Source organism: Nerophis ophidion, linkage group LG12 (genome assembly GCF_033978795.1).
Source record: "Nerophis ophidion isolate RoL-2023_Sa linkage group LG12, RoL_Noph_v1.0, whole genome shotgun sequence".
Taxonomy (NCBI): domain Eukaryota; kingdom Metazoa; phylum Chordata; class Actinopteri; order Syngnathiformes; family Syngnathidae; genus Nerophis; species Nerophis ophidion.
In genome coordinates this window covers 56735332-56752977 of record NC_084622.1, presented here as the reverse complement: position 1 = coordinate 56752977, position 17646 = coordinate 56735332, and the positions used below count along the sequence as shown (strand labels likewise).

Here is a 17646-nt window from a genome sequence, read left to right as displayed (position 1 = left end):
GAAAAAACACAGAGGCTATTTCATCCCTACAAGCCTGTTTCGCAGGTCTCTCAGATCCTTGGGGGCGGAGAAACCTGCAAAACAGGCTTGTGAGGGGTAAAATCCCCCGAAGAGCAGAGAAACCTGCAAAACAGGCTTGTGAGGGGTAAAATCCCCTGAAAGGCAGAGAAACCTGCAAAACAGGCTTGTTGGGATGAAATAGCCATTGTGTTTTTTCCTCACCTAACGTACGTTTGAGATGTTTTTTTTCCACGTTATTCAAGTACAGCTTTTGGTTAACTCCAGTACAATCGGTGTCCTCTATCTACAGTTGCCTTGTTTGAATTGTTTTGATATTCATTTCACACAAAAACATAGCAGACGAACACAGACCTCTCCGTTAAGACCCAGATCTTTGTCATGAGCAGACACCTGGAGAACTGAGGTTCCGATTCGAGCGCCCTCTGTTACGGAGGCTTCATAAATGGAGGAGGTGAAGAATGGTACGTTGTCATTGACATCTTGGGAGAAGAAGAGATACAGTAATTAGTTGCAATTTGGTCCCCGTACAACCACAAGTACCTTGTGACAATGTTTGCTTGACAAGGACATTTCTCTTGTGCATATACTAAAATAAGCAGCACATTTCAAATCAAGATCAAACATCTTGTAGGAGCCAAATAGAGGGCCATACTTGAATTTATGTTTATTTTATTGTTTTTGCAGAGGTGGGTAGAGTAGCCAGAAATTGTACTCAAGTAAGAGTACTGTTACTTTAGAGATTTATTACTCAAGTAAAAGTAAGGAGTAGTCACCCAAATAGTAAAAAGTATGTTGTGAAAAAACTACTCAAGTACTGAGTAACTGATGAGTAACCTGTTTGTTTAATGATAAATGATAAATGGGTTGTACTTGTATAGCGCTTTTCTACCTTCAAGGTACTCAAAGCACTTTGACACTACTTCCACATTCACACACACATTCACACACTGATGGAGGGAGCTGCCATGCAAGAGGCCAAACCAGCACCCATCAGGAGCAAGGGTGAAGTGTCTTGCTCAGGACACAACGGACGTGACGAGGTTGGTTCTAGGTGGGATTTGAACCAGTGACCCTCGGGTTGCGCACGGCCACTCTCCCACTGCGCCACGCCGTCCCTAGTACAAATATTTGTGTTTTATTTCCCCAATGTTATGACGCGTTGAGACATTTCTTGACATTTGCAGTGTTACAGAAAAAAGTCTCAATTTATGAAATTAATGAAAACAACTCTTCTTTGATTTTTAAGCGAATACTCCTTCAAATATAAGCCATAAAAGTTTTCATTCTCGGGGGAAGGAGCGATTTTATGAGAAAAAACCCTGTAGCAATAAGTGGGACGTAAAAAAATGTTGGGGAGTTTAATAATTACGGCAACAAATAATGCACAAAAACATAAAAATAGCAATGAGCAAATTCATAGCCAGGAATATCTCTTAAGCAACTAAAACAATAATATATATTAAATAATAAATCATGAAAATAAAACAATTTAAGGCAAATTGAGCCACAATAACTCAACAGCACCATAGACTCAGTAGGCATTCATCGATTAATCAATTGATTGATTGAAACTTTTATTAGTAGATTGCACAGTACAGTACATATTCAGTACGATTGACCACTAAATGGTAACACCCCAATAAGTTTTTCAACGTTAATCAATTACTTAGTAAATGACCAAGTCGAGGTGATCTACCTCATATATATATATATATATGTATATATATATAATTTATAGTTATTTATTTTGCCGTTTTTGTTGACATGTTAAAGGTGTTTTAATGAATATACATGCATGTTTAACATATAGATTCCTATCTTTCATGAAGACAAGAATATAAGTTGGTGTATTACCTGATTCTGATGACTGGCATTGACTGGAATCAGACAGTGCTGATAATGTCCACATTTTTAAATGGAGGAGAAAAAAAGTTCCTCTTTTCTGTCAAATACCACATGAATGTCGTTGGTTTTTGGCATCTTCCATATTCGTTTTTATACACTTTACAATAAATACATTGGCGGCAAACTCCGTAGTTATCTAGCTTGTATGCGCTGGCTTTCGGAGACTCTTATTTTGTTAGCGCACTAAGCGCAGGCGCAACGGAGCGGCGCTTTTATTGTGAAGACAGGAACTGTGCGATCAGTCTTTGGGCTTTTGACGGGAAGTACGGTTGAAGTAAAAAGTGTCTTTTTTCTTTTACACTTTTGATTGATTGGTTGAAACTTTTATTAGTAGATTGCACAGTACAGTACATATTCCGTACAATTGACCACTAAATGGTAACACGCCAATAAGTTTTTCAACCTTTTTAGGTCGGATTCGACGTGTGAAGGTCACGTGACCGCCTGGTTTTGTTTGATTGGTCCAACGTCACCAGTCACTGCATTTGATTGGTGAAACGCAGGCATGCGTGGATTCTACTTAGAATGCGTGTCTGACAAAATCAAAACAAACAAAGCGTGCATTAACAGATCGATAAAAAAAAAAAAAAGTAGCGAGTAGCGAGCTGATTGTAGATAAATGGAGCGGAGTAAAAGTAGCGTTTCTTCTCTATAAATATACTCAAGTAAAAGTAAAAGTATGTTGCATAAAAACTACTCTTAGAAGTACAATTTATCCCAAAAATTACTCAAGTAGATGTAACGGAGTAAATGTAGCGTTACTACCCACCTCTGCATATAAGCTACCATTTATTTGCTTTCCTGAGTATTCTAACCCTTAATTATTGGAAATAAAACAATCTTCTATTGCGCTGCTGGATCAGTTTGAAATAGTGGAGGGAAAGCGGGAAAAGGAAGAATACGTGACAAGGAAGGCTGTGTAAAAGGTGTGAGTCAGACAAGATCCCCGCGCCCCAAGTGGAACAAACATTTGAAACAAAGGGGTTATAGGAACAATCACTTTCAGTGTTTTATGCCACTACACATCTAAACTCTAAAATAAGAAAAAACTAACACATATCACACATATTGAGACCTCGAGTCAAAACAACATGTTTAAGTGAAAAAGGTGGCAAATTAGTTGCAGTATTAGATTCCAATACAATATTGTATTGCCAGTTTGCTTAATTTACCAACGATATGCTGTATTGTTTTTTTTTAAATAAATGATAAATGGGTTGTACTTGTATAGCGCTTTTCTACCTTCAAGGTACTCAAAGCGCTTTGACACTACTTCCACATTCACACACACATTCACACACTGATGGAGGGAGCTGCCATGCAAGGCGCCAACCAGCACCCATCAGGAGCAAGGGTGAAGTGTCTTGCTCAGGACACAACGGACGTGACGAGGTTGGTACTAGGTGGGATTTGAACCAGGGACCCTCGGGTTGCGCACGGCCACTCTCCCCACTGCGCCACGCCGTCCCCACTGTTGTGTTTATGTTGTGTTACGGTGTGGATGTTCTCCAAAAATGTGTTTGTCAATCTTGTTTGGTGTGGGTTCACAGTGTGGCGCATATTTGTAACAGTGATAAAGTTGTTTATACGGCCACCCTCTGGCGGCCATGGATCAAGAGCTGGCTGTCCAGTATCGGGATTCAGGATAGACTGCTCGCCTGTGCATCGGTTGGGGACATCTCTGGGCTGCTAATCCGTCTGCGCTTGGGATGGTCTCCTGCTGGCTCCACTATGGACCGGACTCTCGCTATTATATTGGATCCACTATGGACTAGACCAGGGGTCGGGAACCTTTTTGGCTGAGAGAGCCATGAAAGCCAAATATTTCAAAATGTATTATCGTGAGAGCCATATCATATTTTTTAACACTGAATACAACTAAATGCGTGCATTTTTAAGTAAGACCAACATTTTTAGAGTATAACAAGTATTGTATTCTTGTTAATAACATTGTTATTCTGAAGCTAACCAATAATAAATAAAATGTCATGTCTGTTGATCATGTTTTTGTTTGACCATGTGCTGTTTGTCCTTTGGACTCTTTAAGTTCCTGTTTTTTTCCACTCCCTTGTCTGGTTTCCATGGTTACTCATTTTTTCCACCTGTCTCTGGTGGACAAAATGCCTGCTCACCTGCTTCCCGAGCACTAATCAGAGGCAGCATTTAAGCTCGTCTTTGCCAGTCAGTCGCCCTGGCGTCAATGTGATCTTTTCTTTCTCTGTGCTGACTTGTTTCATGCCTGGCCATAGTTTCGTGCTTCATGCCATGCCAAGTAAGTTTTGTTTGATTTATGTTCATAGCCTGTTTATGCGTTAGCTTTGTTCTTTAGCCCAATTTGTGCCTCCACTGTGAGCGATTTTTGTTTGTATCTTTTTTTACTTGAAATTAAATCATGTTTTTACCTAAATGCCATGTCCCGAGTAGTCCGTCTGCCTTCCTGGGGGAACGACCCTGCAGCAAGCTGCGACCCCCCCCATCGTGACATAAAATACTTCTTACCATTAATGCGACTTCTTGAACAGGTGCGGTAGATTTAAATGCATGAGAATGTTTTATATTTTGCACGTTATTTTTAGCACTGTGATTAGCAGCGAAATTATTCATAATTATCGTGTTAAGCAATGTCAGCTAAGATTTATCTGAGAGCCAGATGCAGTCATCAAAAGAGCCACATCTGGCTCTAGAGCCATATGTTCCCTACCCCTGGACTAGACTCTCACTGTTATGTTGGATCCACTATGGACTGGACTTTCACGATATCCCGCTCGACATCCATTGCTTTCGGTCTACCCTAGAGGGGGTGGGGGTTTGCCCACATATGCAGTCCTCTCCAACGTTTCTCATAGTCATTGTCATCGACGTCCTACTGGAGTGAGTTTTTCCTTGCCCTTATGTGGGCTCTGTACCGCGGATTTCGTTGTGGCTTGTGCAGCCCTTTGAGACACTTGTGATTTAAGGCTGTATAAATAAACATTGATTGATTGATGGATTCTTAAAAAAATTACACTGTTCTCGCTGCGCATACTTTTTCAAACAGCAACGCTTAATATGATCTTTATCAGTGTTGAGCCATACTTTTTGTGTGGATTATTTGAATATTTTAAATGAAAAAAGTATGAACCAATAATGTTTTACATCTGCTCTAATCTGTTTCCGCCTGCAGGCATGATAAGGCATTGGCGATAGTCAAATATGGTTGCAACATAGATTGGATTGAAGATAAGAGTAATGGAGATTAGTGAAGACCAATAACTCATCAAGAAATCCTACCTGTGATATTGACATAAACAGTAGTGAAGGCAGCAAGAGGGACTGCAGCAACGTTCTGCGCCCGCACTCGTAGAGAAAAAAAGGGAGTAGTTTCGTAGTCCAGTGGTTCAGACACCAGAATGGAGGCGGAGCCGTCATCCCGATTGGGCGAAAGGTAGAAACGAACTGGCATGTTAGTTTCCGGGACCATCCCATCTTCAAGATTGTAGGTTACCCTTGGGTCACCCAGTTGAGAAGTTGCCTTGATTGTCTGAATGGAGTCCAAAGAGAGTTTGGGGTTAATATCAACCAAACAGGAGATGTGGTTTTGAGAAAGACATAAGCTAAATTGATGGTTTGAAATCTGCTTCCTCAACCCCAGGCACTACCAATGTTTCTGTGTGATAATCATTAGTACTTTAACTTAACTTAATCAGGATTAGAATGTTACTGTGTACATGGACCCTGAAAAAAAAAAAGATTTGATTATGAAATGCATTTTCATGCATCACACCATAAATCGGAAGCAATTACTGTAATTTGACATTCGCAGAACTTAACTTAAACAGAAATGTGTGCAATTATTTGTGCTATGGCGCCATCGTCTGGACAGGTTTGCTCACTGCAGGTGCTGAAGAAGCAGTAGACGTCCACTGTTAACACGACTTGTCCGACGTTACCACTGTATTTATTTATCATTTATTCCTCCTTTTCACAACTTTGATAGAAGCATTTAAGTCTCACCTTAAAACTCATTTGTATACTCCAGCCTTTAAATAGACTCCCTTTTTAGACCAGTTGATCTGCCGTTTCTTTTCTTTTTCTCCTATGTCCCCCTTGTGGAGGGGGTCCGGTCCGATCCGGTGGCCATGTACTGCTTGCCTGTGTATCGGCTGGGGACATCTCTGCGCTGCTGATCCGCCTCCGCTTGGGATGTTTTCCTGCTGGCTCCGCTGTGAACGGGACTCTCGCTGCTGTGTTGGATCCGCTTTGGACTGGACTCTCACGACTGTGTTGGATCCATTGTGGATTGAACTTTCACAGTATCATGTTAGACCCGCTCGACATCCATTGCTTTCCTCCTCTCCAAGGTTCTCATAGTCATCATTGTCACCGACGTCCCACTGGGTGTGAGTTTTTCCTTGCCCTTATGTGGGCCTACCGAGGATGTCGTAGTGGTTTTGTGCAGCCCTTTGAGACACTAGTGATTTAGGGCTATATAAGTAAACATTGATTGATTGATTGATTGACCTCTCTTTTTGAAATGTAGCTGTTCTGTGCTTTTTGTGTTGTGATTATATACGGACAGCAGTGGGTCATCATGTTCGAGGCTAGCATGTCACGACCGGGTCGCATGGTGATGCGGGGTTTGTTCTCCCAGGAAGCAAAAGGACGAATCCGGACAGGACTTGCAAGTAAGGACTTGATTTAATAATAAAACAACACAGAACAGGTACAAAACATAAATCAAACAGACTGGATAAGGTGCCGAGTGCACCGGAAGCTAAGGTTAAAACTTAACATAGACTAGGATCACTAACAGGGGCTAGGAGACGAGCAAAACCTACGTGACGGACAAATAAAGAAGCCAGACTGACCGACTGGAAAAGGCAGGCTTAAATAATGTCAGTGATTACAAACACGTGCCTTTCCGGAACACAAGCGGCAGGTGAAAATAATAAGTAACTACGGTAACCAACTAAGAGGTGCACAAACAGGATTTGAAGGAGTCCAAAACCAACAGAAAACACAAGTGACCAGAAAATCCCAAACAGAATATGATCCGGGCAGGGGATCATAAAATAGCAGTTAACACTTGGAGTGGCTGTAATGTCGTGAATAAAACAGCTTGTTAAGATGACAACTGGAACCCTTTTTTTATCATCGACATGTAACACTTCACACCATACTTTTGTCTTTGCTAGTCTCTTTTTAAAGCAACAAACTCAACAGTATAGAACGCTACGTCTCTACATGTTCAATGGGGGGAGACTATCACATTTTGTCCCTCCTCCACCGCCAAAGTATAGCTGACATCAAAGACATGCGCAGAAAGGATAATTCAAACCCAAATTTCGGAAGATGCGTCTTCATGTGCTCTAATTCGAATAACGTTCAACATAAACCACATGTCTCGATCGGAATGAAATTTTGATCCGAACGTGCGAGATCCGGTCAGAATTATTCCGAATGGCGTGTTTACATGAAGTTTTTTTCATTCCGGTTAGGCTTTTAATCCGATTAAATGTGTCCACGTTCACGTAGCTAATGAATGTTAAGTGGCTGGTCTGAGAAGCCATTCAAGCAATTTTGCAGCCAGGGTTGGGGAGGAGACCCTGCCCCAAGTGGAGGAGTTCAAGTACCTAGGAGTCTTGTTCACGAGTGGGGGAAGAGTGGATCGTGAGATCGACAGGCGGATCGGTGCGGCGTCTTCAGTAATGCGGACGTTGTACCGATCCGTTGTGGTGAAGAAGGAGCTGAGCCGGAAGGCAAAGCTCTCAATTTACCGGTCGATCTACGTTCCCATCCTCACCTATGGTCATGAGCTTTGGGTCATGACCGAAAGGATAAGATCACGGGTACAAGCGGCCAAAATGAGTTTCCTCTGCCGGGTGGCTCTCCCTTAGAGATAGGGTGAGAAGCTCTGCCATCCGGGAGGAAGACTCCGGCTTATTAGTGATTCCTAGAGCCCCAAAAAAAGTCTGCGGGCTATAGAGCGTTTTCCGTTCGGGCTCCAGTACTCTGGAATGCCCTCCCGGTAACAGTTCGAGATGCTACCTCAGTAGAAGCATTTAAGTCTCACCTTAAAACTCATCTGTATACTCTAGCCTTTAAATAGACCTCCTTTTTAGACCAGTTGATCTGCCGCTTCTTTTCTTTCTCCTATGTCCCCCCCTCCCTTGTGGAGGGGGTCCGGTCCGATGACCATGGATGAAGTACTGGCTGTCCAGAGTCGAGACCCAGGATGGACCGCTCGTCGGGACCCAGGATGGACCGCTCGCCTGTATCGATTGGGGACATCTCTACACTCTCGCTGCTGTCTTGGATCCGCTTTGGACTGAACTCTCGCGGCTGTGTTGGAGCCACTATGGATTGAACTTTCACAGCATCATGTTAGACCCGCTCGACATCCATTGCTTTCGGTCCCCTAGAGGGGGGGGGGTTGCCCACATCTGAGGTCCTCTCCAAGGTTTCTCATAGTCAGCATTGTCACTGGCGTCCCACTGGATGTGAATTCTCCCTGCCCACTGGGTGTGAGTTTTCCTTGCCCTTTTGTGGGTTCTTCCCAGGATGTTGTAGTCGTAATGATTTGTGCAGTCCTTTGAGACATTTGTGATTTGGGGCTATATAAATAAACATTGATTGATTGATTGATTGATTCATTCATTCTCTAGCAGGTGACTTTTCAAATGATGCTACATATTAGCAGTGATGCTACTTTCGGTGGCAACGCTTCTGCCCCACACTTGACAAATTACGGTTTTTTGTTCGACATATTCCCACTTGAAGCCAAACCACTGCCAGACGATGGACCCCCCGTTGTTTTTCTTGGGAATTCTTCCTTCATTTGTTACCACATTCGCACCTTATTTCTCTCATATTATCACATGAGCATCACAGCTAATGTTCCCCATGCTGCTACCTCTCTGCTCCACGAGGGCGTACATGTACGTGACGTATGACGTGTAAGAAGGTGCGCTTGTTATCTGTGAGAAGGAGACACAAGAAGGAGTGGGAAGAGCCCTTAATGTAATGCCCGCAGCTAAAAGCAACTGTGTGAGAACGTATACTCGAATATCACAATATATCCCAACCATCCATTTTCAACCGCTTATTCCCTTTTTTGGGTCGCGGGTGGGCGCTGGCGCCTATCTCAGCTACAATCGGGCGGAAGGCGGGGTACACCCTGGACAAGTCGCCACCTCATCATAGGGCCAACACAGATAGACGGACAACATTCACACTCACATTCACACACTAGGGCCAATTTAGTGTTGCCAATCAACCTATCCCCAGGTGCATGTCTTTGGAAGTGGGAGGAAGCCGGAGTACCCGGAGGGAACCCACGCATTCACGGGGAGAACATGCAAAGTCCACACAGAAAGATCCCGAGCCTGGGATTGAACCCAGGACTGCAGGACCTTCGTATATCGCACAGAGACAAACCCGTGATATATCGTGTATATCGATATGTCGCCCAGCCTAATAAAACGTATATACAACCAACCCTTTTTACAGGAAAGAAGTGCCACACATGTAAAAGTAAAGTTCAGGATATTCACTACAAGCTACACGATAGAACAATTTAAGCAGTCCTAAATGGAGTGAAATTAGTTTACAATGCAAAGAGTCTGTAAGAGATTTTTTTTTTCAGTGAATAGTATCATTATTCAACAAATGGCATTAGTCGTTTTCAGTCTTTTCTTGACATTTTATCAGCCTGAAATATTGCAAGGAGCGTTCGCAGAGAGCCGTTAGATGAACAGCTGCAGGCTCCAGGCAGCGGCATCATCTCAGAGAGGTAATCAACCCTGATGTTGTGATACTCACGTCGCTTGCATTACAAAATCAGTTAATGGACCCTCTAAGAACAACGGAAATGGGAACAATTTTTGACTGGCTTAATCAAAACAAGAGTTCGTTTTGATCCCCGCAGATTTCAGGAAAGTGTAGATCCATCCATTTTCTACCGCTTATTCCCTTTTGGGGTGCGGGTGGGCGCTGGCGCCTATCTCAGCTACAATCGGGCGGAAGGCGGGGTACACCCTGGACAAGTCGCCACCTCATCACAGGGCCAACACAGATAGACAGACAACATTCACACACTAGGGCCAATTTAGTGTTGCCAATCAACCTATCCCCAGGTGCATGTCTTTGGAAGTGGGAGGAAGCCGGAGTACCCGGAGGGAACCCACGCACTCACGGGGAGAACATGCAAACTCCACACAGAAAGATCCCGAGCCTGGGATTGAACCCAGGACTGCAGGACCTTCGTATTGTGAGGCAGACGCACTAACCCCTCTTCCACAGTGAAGCGCGGAAAGTGTAGAATTAAAGTGAAATTGTTTTTTTTTTTTACTGCCAGTAAACAGTTCTAACTAAAATCAAGCATCACTTATGTATCAGGAATAAGAGCCAACATGTTTGACGTGAAAGATTGAAGGGGTTTATGTTTTCCTTTCAGAGCCAAAAACAAGAAATCCCAAAGGGGTTTAATAAATGAACATTGTCATCTAGCTGGGGCTTTAAACAAGTACAAAGTGTTAACATAAATGTCATATTATGCTCCATCCAGTTCTGCTGTTTTTTTAGGTTAGAGTTTTTTATCCATCCATCCATCCATCTCCGGGTTGGGGAGGAGACCCTGCCCCAAGTGGAGGAGTTCAAGTACCTAGGAGTCTTGTTCACGAGTGGGGGAAGAGTGGATCGTGAGATCGACAGGCGGATCGGTGCGGCGTCTTCAGTAATGCGGACGTTGTACCGATCCGTTGTGGTGAAGAAGGAGCTGAGCCGGAAGGCAAAGCTCTCGATTTACCGGTCGATCTACGTTCCCATCCTCACCTATGGTCATGAGCTTTGGGTCATGACCGAAAGGATAAGATCACGGGTACAAGCGGCCGAAATGAGTTTCCTCCGCCGTGTGGCGGGTCTCTCCCTTAGAGATAGGGTGAGAAGCTCTGCCATCCGGGAGGAACTCAAAGTAAAGCCGCTGCTCCTCCACGTCGAGAGGAGCCAGATGAGGTGGTTCGGGCATCTGGTCAGGATGCCACTCGAACGCCTCCCTAGGGAGGTGTTTAGGGCACGTCCAACCGGTAGGAGGCCACGGGGAAGACCCAGGACACGTTGGGAAGACTATGTCTCCCGGCTGGCCTGGGAACGCCTCGGGATCCCCCGGGAAGAGCTAGACGAAGTGGCTGGGGAGAGGGAAGTCTGGGTTTCCCTGCTTAGGCTGCTGCCCCCGCGACCCGACCTCGGATAAGCGGAAGATGATGGATGGATGGATGGATGTTGCCATGTTGTACCAAATTTGCCTGGGGCCTTCAGAATCAACAATTCTCAAAGCTCTGCATCAGAATCAACCTGTGTTGATGGACAGCCGAGAGCAGCGAGGAGACATGTTCCTGACAGTCTTTCAGTGACAAATGAATCTCAGATTCCACTTTCTGCCAAGGAACTACACGGTACCAGACCCCCCCGCCTCTTTGATGGCCACGTCTGGCCCATGTACTTGAAACACAAGAAAATCATTGATAATTATGTGCAGTTTAAGTTAACATACAATTGATAGATGATTGTGATAGCCAATCAGATCACGAGTTGTTGTCAGTAATGCACCAGAGGTGTGGACTCGATTCACATGACTTGGACTCGAGTCAGACTCGAGTTCATTATCCATGCGTTTGTTACGTCTCGTCTCGATTACTGTAACGTATTATTTTCGGGTCTCCCCATGTCTAGCATTAAAAGATTACAGTTGGTACAAAATGCGGCTGCTAGACTTTTGACAAGAACAAGAAAGTTTGATCACATTACACCTGTACTGGCTCACCTGCACTGGCTTCCTGTGCACTTAAGATGTGACTTTAAGGTTTTACTACTTACGTATAAAATACTACACGGTCTAGCTCCATCCTATCTTGCCGATTGTATTGTACCATATGTCCCGGCAAGAAATCTGCCTTCAAAAGACTCCGGCTTATTAGTGATTCCCAAAGCCCAAAAAAAGTCTGCGGGCTGTAGAGCTTTTTCATTTCGGGCTCCAGTACTCTGGAATGCCCTCCCGGTAACAGTTCGAGATGCTACCTCAGTAGAAGCATTTAAGTCTCACCTTAAAACTCATTTGTATACTCTAGCCTTTAAATAGACTCTCTTTTTAGACCAGTTGATCTGCCGTTTCTTTTCTTTTTCTCCTATGTCCTACTCTTCCTTGTGGAGGGGGTCCGGTCCGATCCGGTGGCCATGTACTGCTTGCCTGTGTATCGGCTGGGGACATCTCTGCGCTGCTGATCCGCCTCCGCTTGGGATGTTTTCCTGCTGGCTCCGCTGTGAACGGGACTCTCGCTGCTGTGTTGGATCCGCTTTGGACTGGACTCTCGAGACTGTGTTGGATCCATTATGGATTGAACTTTCACAGTATCATGTTAGACCCGCTCGACATCCATTGCTTTCCTCCTCTCCAAGGTTCTTAGTCATCATTGTCACCGACGTCCCACTGGGTGTGAGTTTTCCTTGCCCTTATGTGGGCCTACCGAGGATGTCGTAGTGGTTTGTGCAGCCCTTTGAGACACTAGTGATTTAGGGCTATATAAGTAAACATTGATTGATTGAGTCATGAACTTGATGACTTTAGACTCGACTTGACAAAATGTAAAAAGACTTGCAACTCGACTTAGACTTTAACATCAATGACTTCTGACTTGACTTAGACTTGAGCCTTTTGACTTGACACTTTCCCCAAAACCCAACAATTAAAAAGTTACTCCAGGGCGCTCCGTATCTTTCCGTGTGTGCGATGACAGTGTGTGCGCTACCTGTCAGAACAACAGCCAATCAAATTACAACCACGTTATTTTCGTCACACAGCATTCAGCCAATCAAATTGCATGAAAACCAACAAAGAAGAGCTCTAAAACAACGCGCCAGTGAGGAAAAGTTATGCCAAAAATTGTTTAGTTCGGGGATTAAACCTACGATTTGGTCAACAAAAAACAAATTCCAGTATGCAAAGCATGCGGTTCGTTCGAAGATTACAGACAGAGACGCAACAACTTCCAACTTTGTTCGACATTTGAAGATGCACAAAGAAGGGGTAAGTTTTGAATGTAAGTTAACATTTATTGGCAGAGTAACGTAACTTTTATTTGCTTTTTAGTTAACTCAGTGAGGCTGTAAACTCACTGCTAACGTTAGAACCATAGACATTTTATAAATAGACGCAGGATGGAGCGCTATTGGCGTTGACGTGACGCAGGGCCGCCATCTTGGAGTGGTGATTCATTTGGCAGGAGCAATGAACTGTCAGCACATTTAATCTATTTTACCTCACTGAATACCACTAATATTCACGCGCCTTTTTGTAATACGTGTAACTATGATAAAGGACACATTTTTTGGGCGTGTTCATAGTTTGCTTAACAGTAATAGAATATTCATATATTCTATAAGTGACCAGACGTCCAAGATCAAAACTGGGAAGAATAATCCCAAAAAGGGGGAAAAAAAACGGTCAGCTATTTTTATGTTGAAGAAACAATATAATTAGGTTATATATACATGCATATATCCTACATAAACAATGTATGAATACATTAGATATATACATACATCTTATAGATTGTATCTCTGTTGCTGCAACACCAGACAGTTTATTCTGTCTTGACACTTTGTATTAAATTCTTCCCTTAAATGATCATGTTTACAGTGATTGTTTTATATGCATTTTTCATGTATGTTGCTTTGGATAAAAGTGTCTGCCAAATACTTAAACATAAACATATATAAAGACCTGAAAGTCTTTATATCAGCTAAAACCACCAATCTGCTTCACTGGATTCAGAATAAAAGCAAATTCTGTCTTACCGAACAATGTTAGTATTTGAATATTGTTACTTGAAGACTTATTCCTGGTTACAATTTTACTGTTAAGAAAGTATTGCCTATACTTTGCCTAAAATGAGAATGCATCATAATCAGTGGCGGCTGGTGAATTTTGTTTTAGGTGGGGCTGAAAGTTTGTAAACCAAATACCTGTAGGGGCGTCATCCTCCCCCAGAAGATTTCTTTGTGATTTTCACATACAAATTGAAGATCTTTGCTCCTTCTCAACTCTGTGGTAATATTCTTTTCACAAAATACAACCATATTAATGTTAAATCTTACTCGTGAAAAGTAATCCCCCGATTCCTATTTTCAACAGTCCGCTCATTTGAGCAGGAAAACGCTGAACACCAGCCCAGCCTCTTTGTTTGCTACCTGTCAAGTGTCAGTTTAGGCTGCTGGCCGGCTCCTCATCACCACTTCAAGATTGCGGCCAAATTGATCACGTCACAGCAGCCAATGCTGCGTCTACTTATGTCAATGGTTATAACCTCATTGCAAACACGACAATCTGTTGCGTCCACTACAGTTCGCTACCTTATTCATACTTTTTGTCAAGTGATTTTTTTTTAAGCAGGGTTGCATGAGGTACCTACACATAATGTTGCGTTAGTCAATGTATCACACACAGTAACGTAACGTTAGACGGTGGTCAGCAGCACCGTGTATTTTAGCCACCTACAAAAAGACAAACAGAGTCCAATAAAGGTCAGTTAAAATGTATACTATATTAAGAATATGTGTACATATTCCACTGGGCCGTGAAATCTAAAAAGTACAACTCTGTTCCTTGTTATTTTCATGTATTTGTTATGTTGTTCATGTGTACGCACACATCAACACACATACAGTATGAGATGAGATCAATAAGATAAGGTCAGAACAGAATGGAGACTGCTGTGGAACTAGTTACAATGCAAAATGCCATGGAAATACAACGTTAACACCTTTGTGCAAATAACTACAGTTGCACTTGTTTTTTTCCCAATGTGTTCATTCTGTAAAGGAATGAGTTAAATGTTTAAAATAACTTGTTAATAGTGCTATTATGAAGTGCAATGTCAGCACACTTTTTTTTTTATAATAAATAAATACAGCGTTTTAAAAGCATACACTAAATTTATTAGTCTGTGGTTAAAAGGACTTGAAATGACTCGAAACTCAAAATGCAGGACTTGGGACTTGACTTGAGACTTTCCAGTCTTGACTTGGGACTTGACTCGAGACTCGAGGGCAAAGACTTGAGACTTACTTGTGACTTGCAAAACAATGACTTGGTCCCACCTCTGGTAATGCCTTCTAGTTGGCCTCACGTTAGACGTGGATGGATGGATGGATGAATGGCCATTTTCAAGAAGGATATTTAAAGAGAAACTAAATCTTGTGAGACGATGTCGTCCAACCCCGGAAGCTAACTCTGCTGTCCAGGCCATGAAATGGGGAAATGCCCGCCACTCGAATCAACCGACTACGTGGGGCACAACTGGCTTATACGGCGTCAAATGGGTACTACAAATTGTACATACAATTATTTATTTTTTAAATTTTTTCACGTTTAAAATGATTCTTGCAAATCAAATTTTGACAGTACCACATAAGATATGTTTTAATTGCTAATGCGGGTTTATGAATTTTCGCATAGTGCGCCAGAAAATAACTCGTTTTGTACACTGTTGATGTGGTTTAATACCCAGTAGTGCGTAAATGTGTTCCTGTATAGTATTTATCCAGCAATGGTCATGTGGGGACACAAATGATGATATTTTGAGAAGGAAATAATTGAAGTCGGACATCACTAAAAGGCCTAGGTGGGAAATGCACGGCCCACCGCTGGCTTTTCATATTGCTTGATTTAAATTTATGCTTTCAGTATCAATAATGCAATATATGTTTATCTTCCTGGTTGTATATTGCAGTTGTAAATAACTGCACAACATGAGGATGTCAAGTATTGAATCTACCCTATATAACTGCTGGTATATTACTGTGCAAGTGTACATAATGTTGTGATCGAGTGTGTAGATTTAATCTTGCTTTCTCTCTCTAACACACAAACACACAAACACACACTCTCTGTACCACTATGGATGTGTCTCTGGTCGTGTTTTCAAGAATAATGACGCTGTAACTCTCCTCTTCCCATTGTGGTGGTTGATTCTTTACGTTGGTGATGGTGACGGCCAGTTCCACAGAAGTGCTTCGGTTCCCTCCATCAGTTGCAATGATCTCCCGTGTGATATAGCTCCTCTGGGGGTTGACAGAGCACAAACGAAAGGTATAAGTTAATGAGGGATGTCATCATTTGCAGTAAAATCAAATCATGTAATTAATGGATTTAACCATTTATAGCTCACTAATGCTCTAGTCGGATGTATTATTAATAAAATGCATTTCATTGTATCCCTTCGTTAATATGCTGAAACATAATGATTGTCATCCCTTTTTATGTTGTGATTTTTATTGTTGCTTGAAATCAAATAATTGCCAACTTCTAACTTCGCAGCTCCTATGAGAACAGAGAAGGACGAGATTAAATACATTTTCTCCAATATTTTGCAAAAAAAAAACATTGACACAAACATCTAAATTTATAGCATGAACTTAAACTTTGTCTGCCACATAGTTCACCGACAAGAAATACAAAAGAGCATTGCTGAAACAGAGAAGAAAACCGAAAGTAGTAAACATCTACAATACAAAAAGGAGCACCCAACACAATACAACGCCAACATCGCCAAGATATCATACAACTTCAGGAAGCACATTGTCAAGTCGCAATTCTCCTGGGTTTGTTTTCGTGCTCGAAGTTACGCATATTCCTCTCATTTGTATTTTCTATATCCACGTAAGTTAGGCAAAAGTGCTCAAATCATAAATGAAGGCAGGCTCATTACTAATGTGGCGGACTTTGCCGAGACACATTTCATTTTGGTTGTGTAAAACGTGTGGAATGTGGAGTTTTACTAACAATTGTCATTGAAATCCATGAAAAAGATACAACTTTATATTTAAAAAAGAGGGTATCAATCCAGACAGTGCATGTCAGGAGAACTTGTGTTACCATGGTGATGTAGTGTGTGTATGCATGCTACAACTGCTTCTTCTTCCTGGCTGTTGTGATTAATCATCTGCAGACTAAACTTTGTTTACTTGTCATCATAACCACTCTGATGTTATTTGTGATGTTAAGAGTTCTTGTTAGTACAACATTTTGTGAAGATGTGGCGTGCCAGAGGGTTCAAGACAGCTGTTGGTGTGTGTGTGTGTGTGTGTGTCCTCACACAGGGGAGCAACACAGTTTGAAAAATCAAATGATAAATGCATCATGTAATGTATGTATTTGCTATTAAATAGTCCATCCATCCATCCATTTTCTACCGCTTATTCCCTTTCGGGATCGCGGGGGGCGCTGGCGCCTATCTCAGCTACAATCGGGCGGAAGGCGGGGTACACCCTGGACAAGTCGCCACCTCATCGCAGGGCCAACACAGATAGACAGACAACATTCACACTCACATTCACACACTAGGGCCAATTTAGTGTTGCCAATCAACCTATCCCCAGGTGCATGTCTTTGGAAGTGGGAGGAAGCCGGAGTACCCGGAGGGAACCCACGCATTCACGGGGAGAACATGCAAACTCCACACAGAAAGATCCCGAGCCTGGATTAGAACCCAGGACTGCAGGACCTTCGTATTGTGAGGCAGACGCACTAACCCCTCTGCCACCGTGAAGCCCGCTATAGTCACATATTTAAATAATCATGATCCAGATGCATTGAACTTTTGTTTGTACAAGCCAGAATAGATAGATAGATAGATAGTACTTTATTGATTCCTTCAGGAGAGTTCCTTCAGGAAAATTAAAATTCCA

General features: G+C 42.6%; 1 protein-coding gene across 2 annotated transcripts in view; it reads right to left on the bottom strand.

Moving 5' to 3' along the window:
* The window catches only part of LOC133563617 (neural-cadherin-like), a 487520-nt gene that overhangs the window by 212091 nt on the left and 257783 nt on the right, over positions 1–17646 (bottom strand). For both annotated transcript variants that reach the window (XM_061917839.1, XM_061917840.1), the window contains 3 exons: positions 15853–16020; positions 5197–5446; positions 373–500 (listed from right to left, as the gene is read on the bottom strand). In XM_061917839.1, the coding sequence (XP_061773823.1) occupies positions 373–500; positions 5197–5446; positions 15853–16020 (546 nt within the window). The remainder of the gene's footprint in view (positions 1–372; positions 501–5196; positions 5447–15852; positions 16021–17646) is intronic.